The sequence below is a fragment of the Pithys albifrons genome, chromosome 14 (assembly GCF_047495875.1).
Source record: "Pithys albifrons albifrons isolate INPA30051 chromosome 14, PitAlb_v1, whole genome shotgun sequence".
In the NCBI taxonomy this organism is placed as follows: Eukaryota; Metazoa; Chordata; class Aves; order Passeriformes; family Thamnophilidae; genus Pithys; species Pithys albifrons.
This window is the reverse complement of record NC_092471.1, coordinates 1592214-1613889: the sequence shown is the minus strand read 5'-3', so window position 1 is coordinate 1613889 and position 21676 is coordinate 1592214. Positions and strand designations below refer to the sequence as shown.

Here is a 21676-nt window from a genome sequence, read left to right as displayed (position 1 = left end):
GGAGCTGTGCTGGGACAAGGACAGGGGCTCAGGGGGAGCTGTGCTGGACAGGGACAGGGACAGGGACAGGGGTTCAGGGGGAGCTGTGCTGGACAGGGACAGGGGTTTGGGGGGAGCTGCCTGGCACACACCCAGCTTGGCAAGTGGATGCAAGTCCTGGAGAAGATTCAAGCCCATATGTTATTTGGGGAAATTTATGTTCTAATTCCAGCACACAGAGTCTCTCCTCTGCCTCAGCCTTCCTCCTTCCAAGTCATGGAATTGTTTAGGTTGGAAGAGACATCCAAGTCTGAGTCCAACCTCTAACCCAGCACTGCCAAGTGCACAGCTATAAACATGGCCCCAGATCCTCACCCTCCTCTGGAGCACAAGCTACTCCTTCTAGAACTCCCTAAATTAGTTCCTGGAGATGCATTTGGGGTTATCTTGGACTCCTTCCTTCTCCCCCTGGGTCAGTCCTTGTGCAGCAGAGCTGTGCTGGTTTCTTAATGTTGGGTTTTCAGGTTTAGAGCACCTTGCAAAGAGTTTGGGGTTCACTCCAAAGTTACTTAGAAAGAATCAGACTTGTGACCCCTTTGCTGCTCTCACTCAGAGCTGGTTCCCTGGCACAGGAGGCTCCTCCTGCCCCTCAGTGTGCCCTGGGCATGGCTGGTGGCAGCTCCCCAGGCCCTGAGCACACAGCCCACCCTGGCCCTGGGATCTGTGCCTGAATGTGCCCCTAAAATGAGCAACAAACCTCTGGCTCTAACACAACACCTTGTTCTGTACCACCTGGCACTGTGGGGAAAGATTGATGGCCTTAGCAGAAGGCACAGCTAACAATGTAATTAGTTAATTAGTAGTAACTAAGGCCCTTTGCTTGCAGGAGGTTTGTGAGGGTTCAGTGTTCAGGGTTCTGCACTGAAGGGTCTGTTGTTGCTTGTTCATGGTTGGTAACAATATGAGCTGTTTATTTTACCTCTAAACAACTTCTGAGTTTCTCCCTGTCCTTGGGCCCTTCCCTGAGATGTTTGGTCACAGTCTGAGGGTTTGGTGACAGGTATTTCTCAGGGTAATCTCATTCCTTCAGCAAGGAGTGTCTCCTGTGCAGGAAAGTTGGGAACTGGAGGAAGGAGACTTTGAAGTAGGTTCAGTGGCAACTGCTTTGGACTCATCTGTGGTGGTTTTAGGATGGGAAGTCATCGAGTGAAGGAGTTCCAAGGGAGTATTCCTGCCTGTAGAGATGGTTGGGGTTAATGAGGGAAGAAATGGGGGGATTTGGACCAGTTTCCATGCTGATGGTTTCCAGGAAATTCTCTGTGTTTGCTGGATGTACTCAGAGTTTAAGAGGGCTCCAGACTAACTGAAACTTAAATATTATTGCAGTTAACATGTGTATTTATGTAAGGCAGAGTAAATGAGCACACTCATATACTGTTTTCCAGAAAAAACCTTTCCTTTTTCATTATCCACACACATCCACATGGATACAAACAGTGCAAAACAAGGTGTTGTTAAGTTCTATACAACATTTACATTGCTCAGTCCCCCGGGCAGAGAAGAACCAGCCCAGGGTTTGCTCAAGGACTGGACAGTTTTCTTGGAAAACAAATGCCCAGGGATCCTAAGGAGAAACCACCTGAGTCCTCACTTGGCCCAGCCCTTCAGCTGTGTCAAAGTCCTGGGGTTTGGCATGGAAATTAAATTTAGGAATTAAAATCAAGAGCAGCCAGCAGTGTTTAATGGTGTTTTTAAGTGCAGTGGTGTTTTCCAGAGGCAAATCAGGAATAGTGTTTTGCTTTGCTGTGAAATGTGCACATTTTAGAGGGGTGAAGTCACTGTTTGAAATCAGAGTCATAGACTGGTTTGGGTTGGAAGGGACCTTACAGACCATCTTGTTCCACCCCCTGCCATGGGCAGGGACGCCTCCCACCAGCCCAGGGTGCTCCAAGCCCCATCCAGCCTGGCCTAGGACACTTGCAGGGATTTCACACCAAGGGGCAGGAGGAGCCCTCACTCATACCCAGGTATTGACAGAACAGGAAAGGGAGAATATTCCAGAGGCTGGAATCAGCACCTGGAGAAAAGGATGTTTGAGCACTGCTGTGGGAGGTACAAAAGATGTTTTGAGTAGATCTTCCTCCCTCTCTAAGCTCTTTAAATGCTCCTCCTTGAGCCTCCCACAAACTGAATTTTCTGAACAAGGCACAGCATCTCAGGGACATGAGACTTGTGTATCATTGGCAGGATTGGAGGAAATGGCCCCAAGTTGCACCAGGGGAGGTTTAGTTGGATATTTGGAAGAATTTCTTCATGGAAAGGGTTGTGAAGCATCAGAATGAGCTGCCCAGGGTAGTGGTGGAGTCCCCATCCCTGGAAGTGTTCAAAAAACACGTGGAGGTGGCACTGGAGGACATGGGTGGGTGGTGCTGCTGGTGGGAGTTGATGATCTTAGAGATCATTTAAACCTGAACAATTCTGTGTTTTGATTGTAGGGCTGGTTTGAGGTTTGGTCCTCAGGAATGTTGGTGTCTCAGGGGTGATCTGAGTCGTGACCCTCAGGAACATGTCAGGGGGTGAGTGCTCTGCCCGTGCCCAGACTGGGCACAAAGGGTGAGCTTGAGGTCACTCAAACCAAAACCTGCAGCTTTTCTGGTATTAGGGGGGGGAACAAGCCTTGGACTGCTAATCCTGAGAGGAAAAACTATGGTTCTTTCTTACATTAATGCTGAGCAGCATAATCTCCTTAGTGAAGAGAGGGCTGCTTTGTTCCTGTTCCCAAATCCTGCCCAAGGAGGTCTTTGCATCCCACCCTTTGGGACACAGCAGAGCTTTGGGGCTGCCCCGTGCTGAGGGTCCTGCGTGTCCAACAGGACACCCCAAACCCCTTCCCCAGGCCCTGCTGCTGCCCCTGTTCTGAGACAGTGCTCCTGAGAGGGGCAATTCCTGCCTGTTTGACAGCAGAGACTCCCTCTGGGAGTGACAGTGGAGAGTTGCTGGGAGCTCTTCAGGGACAGGGACCTTTGGGAAGGCCATCAGAGGTGCTGTATCATCTTGGCAGCCTGGCAGATGCCACGTTTCTTCACCAGCTGCTTGTCAGTCCTCTCTGGGTCATACACAGGGTGTTGGTGGGCAGAGAAGAGTCTCACTCCATCATCCACCACAGGGAGAACGACCTAAACTGTCCCAGGGGTAAGTTTGGAGGGACTGAAAGGCTGAATCCACACAGCAGGTCTGCAGGAGTGAGATGAGGAGGAGCACAGGAACCTCTCATCTTTCTGCCTTGCCCAAGAGACACTCCAGGACTTTCATATGGAACTTGTGCTGCTCCTTTGCCCTTGGCTTTGCAGATGTACCCTGGGAAGTCTGCACTGATTGTACAGAGCTGGTGGAGCTGATGCTGTCCCAGGATTGTACAGAGCTGGTGCAGCTGATGTTGTCCCAGGGATTGTGCAGAGCTGATGGAGCTGATGCTGTCCCAGAATTGTGCAGAGTTGGTAGAGCTGATGCTGTCCCAGGGATTGTACAGAGCTGGTGGAGCTGATGCTGTCCCAGGATTGTGCAGAGCTGGTGAGTTGTCACTGTCCCAGGATTGTGCAGAGTTGATGGAGCTGATGCTGTCCCAGGGATTGTGCAGAGCTGGTAGAGCTGATGCTGTCCCAGGATTGTGCAGAGTTGGTAGAGCTGATGCTGTCCCAGGGATTGTACAGAGCTGGTAGAGCTGATGCTGTCCCAGGGATTGTACAGAGCTGGTGGAGTTGATGCTGTCCCAGGGATTGTGCAGAGCTGGTGGAGTTGATGCTGTCCCAGGGATTGTGCAGAGCTGGTGAGTTGTCACTGTCCCAGGGATTGTGCAGAGCTGATGGAGTTGATGCTGTCCCAGGATTGTGCAGAGCTGGTGCAGCTGATGCTGTCCCAGGATTGTACAGAGCTGGTGCAGCTGATGTTGTCCCAGGGATTGTACAGAGCTGGTGCAGCTGATGCTGTCCCAGGAACTCTTGGCACCTTTCTCGTGATGCAGGGCCCGTTGTGTCACTAAGAAGAGCTTGTGGTGAATGAAAGTCATGGGCAGGGCTGGGGAATGGGAACAGGGAGCTGGCTGGGAGCCAGGACATCCATGAGTTATGTTCTGTGTTTAACATCTGAGGATTGCTGGGTCCTGTCTCAGCTTCAGCTGAAGGCACCAGCTTCTAATTAATTTGATTTTTGTTTTTAAACTCCTAACTGTGGTGTGTTCCTCTGCTGACAACAGCCCTTTGTCAGGGCAGGAGGAGCACTCAGCTGCCCCTCAGCCAGAACTGTGACTCCACTTTTCTCCCACCCTCTCCTCCCAGCTTGGCTTTCCTGACATCTGAAAAATGACTTTGCCTCCCTCTGAATGCATAATTGGTTATTTATACACAACCCAAGGAGTGTTTACTCCATGTACCTGACCTAGAAAAAAAGATTAGTCAAGACCTGTCCCACCAGATGTCAGCCAGCATGTGATCTCCATATAATTTATAAGGTCTTAAATTACAAAATAATGACTCTTTTCAGTTAGCATTTTGGCACATGATGACAGTGCTGGGTTTTATGGGAGGATATCAACCACAGCCCCATGAAACTGCAAACACAAACCCAAACCACTGGCACTGGTTTGGCTTCCAAAAAGACACCCATTTTTCTGGGCTTACAGTCCAGTCATGGATGTGGAGCCTGGAGCTTGTCCAGCCCCACACAGTCCCCCCTTCTCTTCTAACATTTCCTTACAAGCCTGGACAGTGGTTTCTAGGCTGGATTTTTCTCTCTTCCCCTGGATTTAACTAGAGGAAGGCTGTGGAGCACACACTGAGCAGAAGGTCTGCCAGGACTCTTGCAAATGAATCTGCAGCACCACAGGTGAGAACAGCCCTGACCCACAGAGCTCCCAAACCCCCAGAATTCAGCATCTCATCTTGCTGCTTCCTGCCTGCAAGTGGGAAGAGGCAGCTATAAAATATTTCCAAGCTGAGAAACCAAGATTTCCAGTTGGATGTTGCCCACTGAGACCAGGCTGTGTGTAAACAGGTTCCTCACCTCTGAAAAATGGAATTAATCAGAGTTTGCCTCAGAGAAGGACATTTATTCATCTACCATGTATTTTTCTTGCTAATAGGAAGATGGGTCTTTGGGCACGTGGTGGGGTTGTTGGGGTGTCCACTCAGGGCCAGGAGTTGGACTTCCATGATCCTGGTGGGTCCTTTGAACTCAGGATATTCTGTGATTCTAAATGCACCGTTTTTAGTGACTCCTCCTCACTCCATTCCTTCTCTCTCCCACCCCTAAAAATGGAGCTTTTTAGTGATTCCTCACTCCATTCCTTCTCTCTCCCACCCCTAAAAATGGGGCTTGTTAATGAATTCTTTCCACCCTCACTCCTTCTCCCCCCCCTAAAATCACAGCCCCTGCCTCATTAAACACAGTTTGAGCAGCATTTGCTGGCAGGGCAGTGGATGGGGTGGCCCACACAGTTTGGGATGTGTCAGAGCTGTTGAGGGCTCCACAACCCTCCTCCTGGGGTGAAGGATGATCTGCTGCCCATGGAGGACCTGCATGGCTGAAGCCTCCAAAGCCCCCCTGGCCTCCCTTTGGCCGTTGCTGTGAAGTTCCAGAAACAGCTTCTCTGAAACACAGATGTTTTGTGGCAAGTGTTGAAATGGGCTCATCAGCCAAAGGAAATGTGGGTTTGAAAAATCCCCCTGAAGAGTCTGGGTCTGGCAGGAAGGGGGCAGGGCACTGCCTGGCACTCTGCCTTGGCTCAGAGGCAAATGTTGCTGCTTCTCCAAGCCCAGCTCTCCTCCTGCAAGAGGCAAACCCTTCCCAGCTCCTGAGAAATTCCCAGTGCCCCTGTCCTGCCACAGCGACCTCACCCCACCAACTTGTGTGAGGGATCTCTCCTTGTTTCCCCATTTCTCTGCTCCAAAGTGCTCCTGTCTGAGGGTTTAACACACGGGAGATCCTCCCCAGCCAGCTCTGAGTGCAGGTTTCCAGGAAATCCCAGCGTAGCTCAGAGCTGAGATGTGTGATGGGACAGAACATTTTGGCTGCTCTCACATCCTCTGTGCTTATAATGAGCTGATCAGACACTTTTCTCCAGTAAGAGCCAAAAAGGGACATTTTAGGGCTGAAACAGGATTATCTCTGGGCTCTGTCAGCCTTGGTAAGTGACTGACTTTTTTATTCAAAGTGAATGCAGTGCTCAATAAATATTCCCTTCAAAGCATTAACATATTTTACAGCTGAATTCTTTTCACACTTAACCTCTCTTGCTTTAAGGAGTGGTCACATTGACATGTAACTCTCACATCTCAGGAGGTTTCAGCAGAGACACTCGAAACACAGTTGAGTGGAAAACATCTGTTCAATTAATATTTGTCTTTTTTTTTTTTTGGCAACATAGTCCTAGAAGTGGCTTATGCTGTACCATGGAAAAGGCAGATTCTGACCTAGCAAGTTGTGACTTTATACTTTGTCAAATTAAATGGTTTTCCTCAGTTATGCATCTTGCCCTTCAGAGTGAAGCAGCCTGTGAGGGTCTGTAGAGCTTCAAATCTGAAGAAATGACCCAAGTGATAAATGAGGTGACTGCAGACAGTCCAATTCCCATAATTTCTGTCCTCTAGAAAAGGAAACGGAAGGAATTAATTGGAAAACAAGACAATGTGGCTGTAACACCGAAGAACAGAGTGCAGCAAATTGCTTTACTATTCTTTGGGAGCTACTTTGGGGGCTCCTAATTAACAGATTGCACAGCAAAGCCCATCAAGCAATCCCTTCCCAGGCCTTCCCTGGGTGGCTGCTGTGCCCCCACTGGGTGTGACTCCAGCGAGGTCAGAATTCCAGTGGGGTCAGTGCTCTGTGCTCCCCCAGCTGCTCTGGCTTTCCATGCAGGAGCTTTGCCCTTGGAGAACTCTGGGCCTTCAGCTCCTTTTCCAGCTGACTTTACAGCCCAGCCCTTCCCAGCAATAATCTTGGATAATCCCCTGGGATACAAAACCCCAGGGGCAAAGAGCTCTTCACTCTTTGCTTCTCCCTAGAGGTGGCATTTAAAATAATAAAATAAATCAAAAGGCAGCTTAATCTGGCAGAAACGAAACTTCTTCCAACACTGCATTATTAATTATATTTTCTCTTATTATTTTTCTCTTCTGCCACCAAGCAACTCTTTTGCCTGCTTTCCAAACAATTATTTACACTCCATCCAGTAAGCTCCTGTCTCCAGGCAAGGCAGGCTGCAGCTCCTGCACTGGAATAAGGAAAAGCCACAAGCTTTTATTAAGCCTTTTTAAGCAAACATACATATTGTGTGAAGTTACTGAGTTACATATGATGATGTATCTCCAGAAGCCATGAAATCCTGGCAGGAATCTCCAAGAAATGAAATTTTCTATTTCTCAACTGGTCCCACATCAACTGCTGGGGGCAAAAAATGCCAAATGTTGGCATTTTGAGATTAAAGTTGCTCTGTTTGCTCCTCAGCTGGTGCATAACTTGGTGCATAATCTCCACAGGGAGATCCACTGGGTGTTTGTATCTCATGTTCCCCTGCTGAGTCTGATGGGACCATCCCAGTGCAGGGTTTGTCTGTGGGCTCAGCTGCCCCCAGCACTGACCCCTTGTGAGCCCACATGTTTGGGGCAGCTCTGCACATGTGGGGGTATCAGCAGCTCCTGGGGGTGACTCTGTGCAAAGCTCCCCTAGAAGTGGGACTCGGAGGTGGGGTCCCCCCCGTTGGTGATGGCCTGGTCGCTGAGCTCGTCCTGCGGCGCCGGCAGCGCCGTCTTCGTCAGCGGCATCTCTGTCTTGAACAGGGAGTCCATCTTGATCTGGGGTTTTATGTTGAACGACTTCTGGAAGGACTCTGACGTGAAGTAGTAGATGAAGGGGTCAAAGCAGCAGTTGAGGGTGGCGATGCACAGCGTGATGGGGTACAAGGTCCGTGCAAACCGCTCCAGGGAGCAGTTGGCGATGGCCTGGGAGCGCACCAGGGCGTAGAGGAAGAGGATGGAGTTGTAGGGCACGAAGCACACCACGAAAATGGCCACGTGTACAATGATCATCTTGAGCACTTTCTCCTTGTTCGTCCCAATCTGGGACAAGGTGGCGGGTTTGCGCAGGGTCCTCAGGACCAGCGAGGAGCACGTCAGGTTGAGGAGCAGGGGGATGATGAACCCCACCACCTCAATAAATATGGTGATCTTGGACAGGTAGGTTTTCCAGATACGCTTGGAGAACCCTTCGAAACAGGTGGTGCTGCTGTTGGAAACGTTGGTGGTGGAGAAGAGGGAAGCAGAAATGCCCCCACTGAGGACCAGAATCCAAACCCCGGCACAGACGATGGCCGAGTTCCTCCTGGTGCGGATGGTGCGGGAGCGGAAGGGGTAGACGATGGCCAGGAAGCGGTCGACGCTGATGCAGGTGAGGAAGAGCATGCTGCCGTAGATGTTGGTGAGGAAGGCCGTGCCAGAGATCTTGCACAGGCTGTCTCCGAAGGGCCAGTGCCTGTTGAAGTTGTAGAAGATCTTGAAGGGTAGGGTGAACACGAAGAGCAGGTCGGACACGGCCAGGTTGGTCATGAAGATGGCGGTTTCGCTGCGCATCCGCATGCGGAAGCAGAACACGAAGAGGGAGGCGCAGTTTGTGATGAGGCCCAGGATGAAGACCACGCTGTACACAGCTCCATACAGGTTGTACTTGAAGGAATCATCTGTCAGGCAGGTATGGTTGTGGCTGTGGTTTCCCATGCCAGGTCTGGGAGGTGCTTCCAAAGGCCTTCAGAGTCTACTTGAGGGACATCCATAAAATAAGGCCATGGGCTCGTCCCTTCCTGAAGGAACACATTCCAGGGAGGTGGAGGGACACTCTGCTACCACGGCTCCATCACAGATCCTTTCATCCTGGAGGGGAGAGAGAGAGAGATACCATCACTCATCCAAGGCAGTTGTACAAGAGAACGTGTTCTCCTCCCTTCCCAAATCAATGGATTTGCAAACAAGACCAGTAATTATTTTTCAAGGTACAATTTTACAAATTCCACCATTATTGGGATTTGTGGAGGTTGAACACAGCACTTGCTGTGCTCAGCCTTTCCTTTCCTTTCATCCCTCATCCTCCTATTGGAAGAGAGTGATCCTTAATTCCAGCTTTTTTTTTCCCATCTGTGATGATGTCCTGCACTAGCAAAGGGTCAGACCTGGAGCAGATCTGTCCTTGCCTCATTGATGTTGACAGTTTGGCAGTGGCAGAGGAGACCAATCCCACCTTGGGGCTTTATCTACAGCAGGGACTTCATGATGCAGCTGTACAAGCACAGGTAGGGCACTAAGGTGTTCCTTCCACCCCTTTGGTTTATGCTCATCCAGGAGTTTTTCCAACTAAATTCATGACTAAATAAACTTGGTTGTGAAACAGCCTAAAAAGAACATATCAAATGTTTCAAAGATGAAAAGTGTGGCAGTAAAATCTCCAGTGTGCCCTTTCTTTGGAGCTGTGGCAAAGAAATAAGGAAAGGTCCTGCCTGAAAGTTAAAACGCCTTTAAGCAAGAACTTGTTGGATTGAAAAGTGCACATGAGCTCCAACAGGAATAGCTGTGCCTTGGCTTAACCCTCAGCCTGAAGCACTAAATTCTTGGCTTGTAACTCCCTTCAGTCCAGAAATGTCTGTTATCTCCATCAGGAGAGATTTCTGCTCAGGCTGAAACGCGACCTCTGTAGGAGTGTGAGCAGCAGGTGTGTCAGACCCTCCTGGGCCAGGCCTCACATCTGGGCTGACTGGGGAGCTCTGGGAGGGACTGGCTGGCCTTTGAAGCCTCACACAGATGGAAAGCCCACTTTCCAATCTGTCCAGGCTTTTGGCAGCTCCTCAAGCCCCAGCCTGGCACAGCAGGTTTGCAGCTCTCCCCTTTCCCAGAGCTGACAAAGTGCTCCTTGCCTGACCCAGTTCCTCCTCACACTGCAGAAAAGCTGCTCCCTCACTGCATTCTTTGCTCCCTCCTTTGCTCCAGACAACCACGAGGTCACCTCCCAGTTTTTCCTAGTGGATAATCTCTGGGAATTGCCTGCCAGCAATTGTCTAGTTAACTTACGGGCTTTCAAGCACAGCCTGGCTCGTTCAGCTCTGGGACCCCGAGGGGCTGACACAAGCTGACAAGGGGCTTTGAAACGCAGCCATGTGCCTTAACTGCTCCAGTGTGGGTCCACACACTGAGTTTGGGGCATGTAAAATTCCCTTGGCTCCCTTCTCACTGAGGATTAAAGCAGTAGGATACTCCTCAGGTCACCACTGCTGTCGCCTTGCTGGGAAAAAGGAAAGCAATAGATTTTAAAAAGCTGAGTTAAGTAAATATAAAGAAAACAACATTACCATTCTGTATTTCTGGGAGGGGAAAGCTTTAAATCCTGTAGTTAAACTGGGGGGCAGTAAAGGAGGGGAGGGATGTGTTTAGGTGTTGTCTGAAGTGGCACCTTAAGGGAATAAACACCCTTTTTAGTGGGTTAATATTCAGAATATTCTCTCTCAGAGCAGGGATGGCAAAAGCAAACCTACAGAGCCATCACTTCCTCCTGCAACCCTGTTATTCAGAGCTGTGGCTCAGCAGAGCAGCTCAGGATTTGCTCCCACTTGCCCTTTATTGTAGAAACATCCCATCCTCCATAGACTGGAGAGAGAGGAAAACTTGTCCTGTGACTTCCTACAGTGCCTGAGTATCCTGTTTGCAATCGCTGCCTTTCCTCCTCCTGACACCTCCAGACACCCTCCCAACATCCCCCTGCAGCTGATCCAGAGCTGCTCTTCCTGCAGGTGAGAAGCACCTTCCAAACCACGCTCTGTAAATCCATTCCCCCAGATTCCATTCTCCACGTGTGCAGCAGACCGAGGGCAGCACACACAGGGGAGGTTCGGGACTCGCGTTTTTGCACAGCCACAAAAAACAGCCACACTCTCTTCTGCTCCTGAGGGATGTCAGGTGAGGGGAACGTTATCAGTGTGAATATGCAGGACATCCTGGGTGTTCATTTAAATAACTAAGCACTGCAAACCCTGCCCTTGTGAGGCTGGTGCAGCCCTGATGGGCAAACCCTCCAAATCTGAGGCATCTCTTGCCAGATTATCCCTGTGTGTGCTCAGCTCATCTCTGAAAGGTTGAGAAACAAAGGAGTTGCAGGTACAGAAGCCAAAACCTGAAGGATCTCAGGTGGGGATATTGGACAGTTTGAGGGGCTCTTGGGGGTTTGTCCCCAAAGGTCTCAAAGCACTTGTTGTGTTGTCTCAGCCCCTGCCCTTGACAATAAATAGGTATTTATTGCTTCACGCCTTCTCCTGACACTCCTGCACGTCCCTGGTACTCACTCCTTGCTACAACCACTGTGTGATGAGTGACTCACTCCCACCACTGGGCCCAGGCTATGGCTTTACAACCACAAACTCAATTCTACAACTCCTTGGGGTTTAGTTCCCTCCTTCATCCCACTTGCATAAGGCAGGAGGCTCAAAAAAAGGTTTAGTTGTGGAGTTGATGTTTGATTTTTGGAAGATTTTTGCAGAGATGATAATTCTGAATAAGGCTGTAGGACTTGGGTTCTTCAGGGCAGGAGAACTGCAGATAAGGTGAGAGAAACTGCAGCTGTTTGAATAGATAAAGTGGAAACTATCTGATGAAAAAGAAGTTTTTTCTACCTGAAAAATGAAACATTTTTCAGTTCCTGCAATGGGATCTCCACTAATCAAACCTTTTCTTATCAAACCAGCTTCCTTAGACATTCTTGCTTGTAGGGAACTCCGAGAGAATCAACTGAAAGCAGCTGCAAGGCCAAAGCTCCAGTTTGGGGCAGTCTGGTGGCTGATTTTGCCCCGTTTGAGGCTGTCAGGGCAGCGCCTGGTGCTGCACAGCAAAGCGGGCTCTGTTTTCCCAGACCCAGCAAGGGGGAGGGTTGTGGAAAACTGGCCCAGGCAGAGCAAGCGCTGGGGATGGGAAATGCCTCGGGCTGTGAATTTGGGGCTCGGCTCTCCAGCTGGCCGGTCTGAGCTCTCCATCCTGCCCAGAGCCTCTGGCAGTGTCCCGGTAACCTGCCCTGGAGCGGCAGGAGCTGGGACGGGGTGGGATTAGCGGGTGGGAAGCGCAGCAGCTGCTGGAAACAAAGCTCCATTGACGGGATGGAGCGATGGGAAGGAGAAACGCTTTAATCTCTTTCATTTCCTAATCCCGAGTGATGTATTCGAGAAGAGGAGGACAGGAGCAGACAGAATTGTGACTTTGAAGTCCGGGCAAAGTTTGGGGAGCTTCAAAGAGCCATTAAGACACCATTCTTCCCTGGGTTATCGCGCTGAATGCCCGGCCGGTGTGCCGGGCAAAGGGGACGTTTTCGGGTGATTAGCATAAAAAACAGAGTGGGAAGGCCCTTATTCATGGCTTTGACACTTATTGTGCTGAGGGTCTCCAGTGCCAGCGGTCCCGACGCTCCCCGGGGTTCGCTGGGGTGGAAAAAGGTCTCCTGTAACCTGCTGAAGGTGGAATTGGGAGCTCCTCGCAGTCAGCACTAACCAGCTGCTTTTCAAATCCTCTTTGACAGAAAAACCAAACCAGGGGACCCCAAGGCATCTCTTTCTCTCAGCCACGGAGGGAGAGCCCCGGGATAAGGTGGGAGCGCCCCGGGATGAGGTGGGAGAGCCCCGGGATGAGGTGGGAGAGCCCCGGGATGAGGTGGGAGAGCCCCGAGATGAGATGGGAGAGCCCTGGGATGAGATGGAAGAGTCCCGGGATGAGGTGGGAGAGCCCTGAGATGAGATGGGAGAGCCCCGAGATGAGGTGGGAGAGCCCCGGCAGCTCCTTTTCCCTGCCCGGAGCGGGTTTGGCTCTCGGGGAACCTCTCACAGCCTCCAACACGGCTTTGTGTTGGGAACGAAGTGCAGCAGGACCCCAAGTGAATTCTCCAGGATGGCGCAGGGAAGAGGAAACCTGAGCCTCTCTCGGAGAGAACCCCAAAGGCGCTTTCCTTTTTTCTTCCCTTTTTTTTTGTTTTTAATTGCTCAGCACCGCCGTTGTCTCCTCACTGTCCTCTGAGACCTACAAAGCATTTCCTGCTCGTGGTGCCTTCTCTGGGCTGTATCTGTTTTGTATTGAGCTAATTAAAATGTTTCCTTCAGAAGAGAACAGCGACCCGCCTTACCCGCGTTCCGCCACCGATCCTCGGGGCATGACTCGCTTTTTGTTTGCGCTGAGAGTGTCTCTCTCCATTTACATCACCCCTTCTTAACCCTTGGCGTGCTCTGCCCTTCCCCATCCACTGCAGCATTCCGAGGGGCTGCTCCCAGCCCAGAGAGGATGGAATTCACCCCAAACTTCCCAGCAAAGCTGGCACGATTTTCCCCTGGCTTTGCTTCTGCTGATGGAGGGCTGCGGGATCGCTGCTTGGTTTGACCCCCGGGTCTCACCGAGGGGGGATTGCTCTACAATAGCGTTGCTTGATTCGCTAGAGGAGATTTAGATGCAAAGAAAAGCTGATGAACTGATGAAAAGCAGAGTTGCAGCGTCTGACCAGGTCGTTTTCACCCAGGAATAATGTTTGTGGTGGAGGTTGCCGTGCCTTTGATGTAGCCCTGTTTATTTACAAAGCGTGGTTAAGAAAAAACAGCAAAAATAAGCGAGTCCTGTTTCCCTGAACCACTGGGGACTCCAACAACAGGCCAACGTTTATTTGCCTACAGTTCCAAAGGCTTTCCAGCCAGGGGCCTGCCCAACAAGCTTCCTTTCTTCGCTGTCCCTGACACAATTTCCAGGGGTTCCTTGGTGCTTGCTCGGCTTTTTGGCTCCTCGGTGCCTTTCCACATGAAACCCTCCTTTCACCCCGGCCTTGTCCAGCTGGGCTGGATCCTCTGCAGCCCCTTTGCTGAAGCAGAACAACTGAACTTTCACCTCTGTTTATCCCAAATTTATGGGGTTTTTCTCCCTTCCCTTGCATCCATCAGCACCAAGAAGCCGCCGGCACAGCAGCACAAACACGTATTTCACCTTGGCCAGCTGAGCTGGGTGTGAGGGGCTGGGCTGCTTTCCTTGGGGGTGTGGGGACACAATCCATGTTTAGGACCTTGAGGGATCCCTGCCCCGTATTTATTTACTGCAGGGAGTTGATAAAATAGGGGTTTATTTTACTTTATATGGGAGGAAAAGGGAAGGTTTGAGTCTCATGGAGTGGTTTGGGTTGGAAGGGACCTTAAAGCTCATCCAGTTCCACCCCTGCCGTGGGCAGGGACACCTCCCACCAGCCCAGGTTGCTCCAAGCCCTGTCCAACCTGGCCTGGGACAGAACTCCCTTTGTCAGCAGCATGGATGGGGCATCCCCAGCCTTGGTTTCAGCTGCCCCAGGGTCTGTCCTGGCACCCTGCAGAGCCACAGTCCCCTCCTGGAGCTGCTGGGCCTCCTGTTCCCCTTGGACATGTTCCTCAGCAAGGAATTTGGAGCATGACTGGGATTTTCATGTGTCTCCCTCATCTCATCTCATCTCTGTGGTGCCCGATGGAAGGGGGTGGGAGGGAGCCAGAGCATGGCAAGAACTGCAGGGGTGGATTTGCACTGCAGTGCTAAAATGAGTAAGAAATTACTCCACACTGCAGAAATACCAAATCTCAACCAACAAGAGATGTTTCTGCAGTGAAGTTTCTCAGAAATCAGATTTCTAGCAGGGAGTTGAGAGCAGGGGAATGACATTTTGGTGTTGAATAAGGGATGGATGCTGCTTTTACTGCTAAATATGGTCTATTTCACTTGCAAGACACATGCTGGGGTGGACCCGGTGCCTTATCTGCAGGTTCAAGACATGAAAATGGGAATATTATTAGATGAAAATAAGAAGTCTGTTCAGGCTGTCCATTTACAGCCATAATAGGGTCTCAAAGAAGGATGAGATCATGTTTTGTCCAGAGAAAGAACCTGCTCTGCTGCCAGCACCCACCTTTGTCTCAGGGCTCATGGACTGATGAATGTCCCTTAATGTCACTTGCCAAGATAAAGAGACTTTCTTTTTTCTGCAAACCCAACCCATTCCAAATAATTCAGCAAACTTTCCTCCAGCTGGGGTCAGCTAAGGCTGGTTTGGCTGCGATGCCAGGTGGATCTTTACCCCCTTTTATGGGGCTGAACTGGGAGGCTGGTGCAGGAGGAAGCCTTGCAGAGCCACTGTCTGCCCTGGGAATAAAGAGCTCCTCTCTTCAGGCAGAGAATTTCCCTTTTGTGAAAGGTGGTGGCTCCTCTTCCCTGAGACTAAATCGGATCCTTATTTGCGGAGGAGGAGCAACGTGTGGAGGAGCAGAGTGAGTGTCTGCACGCACACTTGACCTGGAAAGACCTGCTGAGGGTGGCTGTGAGCTCCAGGAGCCAGCCCTGCCCCTCCCAGGCTGCGGATGGCACGGCTCCCCCTGCCTTGTTGGTGATCCTGGAGCACTGGGAGCCACCAGGCTGGGACCAGCACACCCTCCACCACCACTCAGACACCAAGAAACAGAGTCCCACATCTCAACTATGCTTTGAGCAGAGCCAGGGGCAGCTGGCACAGCTGGCACAGCTGGATCCTGGATCAATCCCCGTGGCTGCAGTGGCCACGCTCCAGGTGCCAGGGCAGCACCACCAGCACAGAATCCCAACCTGCTTTGCCACATCCCCTCCTGCGGGGCACTCCTTCCTCGGGATCTGCCCCAGGGGCTGGCAGAAACTGCCCTGATTCCTGCCCTGCTGCTCCAGCCTGGATCGCACAGCTGGAGGGGAACCATCTCCCAGCTGGGAGAGCATCCTCTCCTGGCACAGGGGGTGTTGCCAGCCCTGCTCCTCAGCGGCCTGAGCTGCAGCTTTGCACACTTTGTTGCCTCTTGCAATGCTCTGAATGAACGTGAGTGGGGAGTTCAGGCATCAGTTGTGTCTGTCTGGGCAGAGCTCCCCAATCCAGAAAGTGGAAGACACAGATTTCTATCAGCCGAGGAGGATTCTCATTTTTAGTCTCAGAGGATCCAAGTGAAATGTGTGCTCAGCCTCCCCTCCCACCCCCCTCCCTCCCTCCCTTGCTTTTCAGCACTTTCTTTTAAAATCCAGAGGCTTCGAACCCCAAAAAGCACCAAGGTTTCCTGCCTGTTTTGTTTCGAGCTTTGGGAATGCTCCTAAAAGAAAGAAGATGGAAAAGTGCTCCGAGGGGAGAATATCCCCATCAGCGAGTGTGAGCTTTGCACTTCCCATCCTCTGGATTTTACTGTTCTGCTCGTGTAGGGCAGCAATACAAAACCACACACAACTGTCTCCTCTCAAAGATTAGGGAATGTCACTGAAGTCCTAAACTTCTGCTGCAAATTCTTCTACAGTGGGTTTATGCTGTGTAAAATCCTCTTCTAAACAGCTCCATCTTCATTCATTTTACTTCGGACACCCATTTTTCCGTCTGCTTAGAGCTGTGTTTGAATTTTTCTCATTGAATTCTGCAGCTTAAGGGGAGTGGATTTTAGCCATAAATGAAAGCCAAAGTGATAAATAACATTTTTAAGGTTACTTAATTCCTAATTTTTCCACGGTTTGTGGGGACGAGCTCTCCATCAGGTATCGCTGTTAGCTGAGGGTCTGTTTACGCCGCATTTACATACAACCCTTTCAAAGCTTCTGTTGAAGTGTCGTTATGACACTGAGCTCAAGTACAAAGGAAAGCTGTAACCAAGGGATGTTTTTCACAAACACAGAAGCAACAGCACGGAAAGTCCGTCCCGTGTCACCTGCGGTGCCACAACGGGAGTTCCGATGTGTTCGGAATCGCGGGCTGGGCTGTACCGATTCCCTGCCAGGCTGCACGAGCAGCTCCCGCTGGAATCACTCTCCCAAAACTTGGAGCTCATCCTTCTCCCTCTAACCAGACCCAGCCGCCTTCCCGTCCCAGCCATAGGGAGGGATCTGCCGGCGTAGGAACCCCGTCGCTAATCCCGTTCCGAGCCCATCCCGCCGGTTCCATCCCCCGCATCCAGCGGCGCCTCCGGCTGCGGGACCCACCACACAACCCTGCCCTGCAATCCGGCTGCTCCTCGGCCGGGTGGGGAAGGGTCGGGAGCGGAACTTACCGGGGCAGAACCTCTGCCAGGGCTGGGCGGCTCAGCGGGCTCCCCGCCCGGCATTCCCCAGGGCTCCTTTGTGGCTCTCCCCACGCGGAGCAGCTCCCGGATCTCCAAAGTGGCCGCTCATCGCTGAGCCCCGCGCCGGGGGGCACCTCCTGGCCGGCCTTTGTTCCGCCGGGCACCGGCGCTGCCCAGCCCTGCCATCGTGTCCGGGGACAGCGGGACGCGGGACTGGCCCCGGCGCCTGGGCAGGGGTGGGCAGGGGTGGGCAGGGCGGTGGGCAGGGGCCGTGGGCAGGGGCAGCGCCCGGGGGTCTCCATAGGAAACGCTTTCCATTGGGCAGGGGTGTGTTCCCAGCGCCGAGCCCGCCCCCGGCGCGGCCCCGCCCGTCCCTCTCGCGGGGCTCCAGCCCTGGATTCCCTTCCAGAGCCTCGCCCGGGTCGGAATTAGCAGCTTAAGGCCAGCCCGACAATGAGCAGCGCGGATTTCCTGAGCAATTAGCCCGTGGCCCCGGCCGGGGAGAGCGTGCCCGGTGGGAAAGCGCTTTGCAGCTCGGATTGTCCCTTGCACGGCTCCAATTGTTTTGCCTTCCAATTAAAATAGTGAGCGGGAGAGGGGGCGGCTGGGAATGGGGAAGGCGGTGGGGAAGGCTGGGAAGCTGCAGAGCAAAGCTGGCCATAAAAATAAAATATCTTTCTAAACAGATTAAAAAGGGGTTGGTTGTTACGTTGGGGTTTGTGGGGGGAGAGGGGTATGAATCTTCTCAGAGGAGCTGACGAGAACAGTCTGGGCTCTTTTCCCCCAGCAGCTTACTCTGAAAGCGCTGGATTCCGGCTGGAAAAGCGCTCGGCTTCCACTTCCAGGGACATAATTCCAAGTATTCCAAGGCAGCGTGGCCGGGGCCGCCTGCGAGCTCCGGGGGGAGCCGCTCCCCGACCGCCTCCCCGCACAGCCCCTGCTGAAAGCAGCTTATTTCTCTCGCTTACCTCCAGTCTCAGCCCTTCCGCTGGGGACGAGGCTCTGGTGGCAGCAGGAGCAGCCCCGCGCCTTCATTTGCCGCAGCCCTTTATTGCATTTCCAGCCCGCGGCGGTTCCATCGCTCGGAGGTCCCGGCGCCGCCGCTAAAGCCCAACCTCCCACCTAACGTGTCTCGCTCGCATTGTGTTTGTGTCTCCTCTTCCTCCGCTCTCCTTGGCTGCTCCCACAGGCGGCCAAGGCCAGTAAACAACTCATTGTGAGGCTGGAGCTGATGATATTCCTGGGGCCGGTGGCCGCGGAGTCGCCTCTGCAGCAGCAGCTGCTGCCACGGGCTTTTATGCAGCCCATGCAAATAACTTCCTGAAGAGCTCATGTAACAGCCCCGCACCCCGGGCTGCAAAACCTCGGCCTCGGAGAGCTCCCGGCGCGAGAAAACGTAGAAACAGGAGCGTGGATTGGGACTGAAAATGGTGACGGGGCAGATGTTTCCTGCTCCTGATGGCCAAAGCCCCTTTGACTTGTTTAGCTGTCGAAGAGACAAAAGCTGCGGGGAAATGGTGAGGGGGTGGCCAAAGGCGTCGGGTGTCGTTGGTTACAGCTGAGCGTGGGCTGGCAGAAGGCTCGGGGTGTCAAATCCACCAGTATCACCAGTAAGGTTACATACAGAAATCCAGTTTGGTGGCTTCGGGCATTTTCTGGCAGGTTTCGTGGAAATCCCGCTCCCTGGGGAGTCGCGGCTGCTTTTCACACCCATTCTCAGGCGAGGCTGAGAGCTCTCGGTGGGGACCCATTGCCCAACACCTCGGCGCTTGAAATCGCCTTGTTTGGGGCAGAGGATGTGGGATCCTGGCTGGGGGGGATGCTGCAGATCAGCACGAGCTCACCGACACCTCTGCAGATTAACATCTTGTGTCTGAGCTCCCAAGAGACCAGAGCTGGGCAAACCCCTTGGAGAGGAGGCTGAGGACTCCTGGAAGATTAAATAGAGTATAAATCCTAAACCCAAAATCCTGTGGCTCCCACAGAATTTAGGCAGAAAGGGGTGACTGTGCCAGCCCTGCTGTTGCTGGACTGGACCCAGGCAGCTGTGCCTGGTTGGCATATTTGCTTTCTCTCCGGACTTACTTGTTTAATTAAACACTCCTAACAAGAATCTTCAGCTGTTGGGAACTTCAAGGGCTGGGAAAACTCCTGATAATGTTGCCTCTAATCTATCAGGAGGCTGGAATGGTATTTGTGTCCTTTGTGGAGTCCCTCCTAAACCATTGCAGTGATTCTGATTTCATATCCATCTGTGGTTGCCACTGAATTCAAAAGCATCTCAGGTGAGCACGTTATTCAGTCACCACTTATTTGGGGGATTGTTTGGATTTTTTTCTTTAAAAAGCAGCCTTTTTTTCTGCTGCTGTAGCCAAAACTAGAAGCTGGAGAAGCAAAATCTCTAAGCTGACCCACAGTGCCACTTTACAATCTCCAGACATCACCAAAAAGTTTAAAATCCCAACATTCTTCCCTATGGAATGTAAATTTTTTGGTATTCATAAGAAAGAAAACATCCCTAGAGCAATTTATTCCTGCTGCCCTCCAAGGCCCGTTTCTCAAAGCAACACACACAGCCCCTTATCCTGTTCCACGCCAGCTCAAATAGGCCAAATGTTGTGCTATCAACCTACTCTGTGTCTTTTTGGAAAATAACAAACATTTCCAACAAAGTGCCCTTCCCAGGGGTTTATTTGCCAAACACACGGAAAGGAGAGGCCGCCTCTCCTCTTGGTTACAGTTACAGGCAAGTGTTTTCCTTCGGATGGATAAACAATGGATCGACTCCTGGGCTCTTGTCTCTGCTCAGCCCACGGGGGGCCCGCCCTGATCCCACCGCGCTGGCTCAGACTGGGGCAGGGTGGGATTTACTGACCTCTCCTTGTTAAAACATTGGCAGCACGTCAGTAATTGGGGTTGTTTTGGCAAACAAGGGGAACTGGGCTGTTACTGGAACCTGGGGCTGCTGACAAGGCTCAGTGTGGCTGAGCAGCAGCTTTTTACCCCATTTGCAGTATTTGCTGCACCCAAACCCCACTGACCTGGCACTTCTGGGGTGTCTCTGGTTGTGCCAGTGCTTGGGTGGCTTGGGATTGGCATGTGTGATTTCCATGGATTCCAGCCACACAGGGATACCTGAATTGAAGCAATAATTTCTCTCAGAAGACCAACATATTGCATTTCCCAGCTTCATTTTTCTGCTGTCAAACCAACGGAATATTTTCAGTCAACTGACAATTCATTGTGCCAATTTTCCTGCTTCAGGGTGCTTAGGAACACTCAAAGGAGCCAAAGAGCAGAACCCAAATGAAAATGGCATTTAAAGGCCACTGGAATATATTTGATAAAGGAATTAACTTGTGCCTTTCCTCCTCTGCTCATTGGCAGGACTCGTTTCCTTCCTGTGCTTTCCTGCAACAGCAGAATTAATTCCTTTGTCATTTGGGAGGCAAATATTGCATGGCTTTGGTTCATCCTGAGCCTCCCATCCCCAGAGTCCATGAGCAAGCTGGAAATGGAGCATCCAGGAGTGGTTTCAGGGCACCAGAGGGGTTGGGGAACCTTGTCTGGGCTTAGGACCAGTCTGGGAAAGTGGAGACCCCCATGGTGCCAAAATACCAACTCTGTGCTTCAAACTGGGATTTGGAAATGCTGCCTGTCTGCAACACCCCCCTGGTGTCACTCTCTGATCCTGGGAGACTCAGAGCTCCCCAGGCCTCACTCCTGTAAAGCATCACCTTTAGGACCACAACTCCTGTGGGATCAGATTTAATGGCTGGGTGATCCCAGAGGATGATTATTGGGATGGTGAAACCAGCAGGGTCTGCTCTGTTTGAGTGGGGGATTTCACTGAGGTGTGTCCAGGAAAACCAAAGGAAGAAAAGGATCACAGTAATACTGGCATTTTCCAGGGGAAAAAAATCACTTTACAGAAATAGAATTGGTGCTGGAAGAGATTTTACAGGAAAAATCCTGAGCAGGTGTAGCAGAAGCAGGTTGGACAGGGCTTGGAGCAGCCTGGGACAGTGGGAGGTGCCCCTGCCCATGGCAGGGGTGGGGTGGGATGGGAGTTAAGGTCCCTTCCAAAGCAAACAATTCCATGACTCTCTGGTTCTCCAGCCCTCCAGGAGCTCACTGATGCTCAATGGTTTGTCAGGGCTTCCATTTGAAATCTGCTTTGAAGAGTTTTATGACACAGCAACCAAAAATCACTTTGGAAACAAATGGAAGTGCAAAGCCTCACCCTGTTCAGGTTTTTGGGGGCTTTTTTGGTAATTTTTTTTAAAATATGCATTTAAAAGGAGCTTTTTAGTAATTTTAAGTGCTGTAGAGGGGTGGCAGAAAAGAAAAATGAAAGCAAGTGCTCAATTGAAGCAGACCCCTTGCAATTTTAAAAAGGCTTCATTTAAAAATCCTGGTTTGTTACTTACCAGCACTTAACATTCCATTACTTTCCTATCCACCAGGACGTTTTGCTAATAGATGCCAGGATATTCTGTCTCCAAATGTTTAGGCCTTTCTGTATTAAATGCACTTAACTGAAGCAAAGGCAGCAGATCATGAGCTGCTGAAATGTGTTTT

The 21676-nt window shown here is 51.4% G+C and overlaps 1 protein-coding gene across 3 annotated transcripts; it reads right to left on the bottom strand.

Moving 5' to 3' along the window:
* Nucleotides 1-1414: 1414 nt before the first annotated feature.
* On the bottom strand, nt 1415-18350 carry LPAR4 (lysophosphatidic acid receptor 4). Of its 3 annotated transcripts, XR_011699073.1 has the most exons (3): nt 18064-18350; nt 7300-8897; nt 1415-6619 (listed from the first exon to the last, which is right to left on the bottom strand). XR_011699073.1 is itself a non-coding variant. In XM_071569721.1 (2 exons), the coding sequence occupies exon 2, from the start codon at nt 8742-8744 to the stop codon at nt 7698-7700; it is 1047 nt and encodes a 348-aa protein (XP_071425822.1). In that variant the 5' UTR covers nt 8745-8897; nt 18064-18350; the 3' UTR covers nt 1415-7697. The 3 variants fall into 3 exon arrangements, 2 of the variants coding, with proteins under 2 accessions (XP_071425822.1, XP_071425823.1); XM_071569721.1 differs by having other exon boundaries at nt 1415-8897; XM_071569722.1 differs by lacking the exon at nt 18064-18350 and adding an exon at nt 17084-17324 and having other exon boundaries at nt 1415-8897.
* Between the last annotated feature and the right edge of the window lie 3326 nt (nt 18351-21676).

What these genes read in the sequence shown, in the direction of transcription:
- LPAR4 (XM_071569721.1), bottom strand. Translation starts at nt 8,744, where the DNA reads ATGGGAAACCACAGCCACAACCATACCTGCCTGACAGATGATTCCTTC.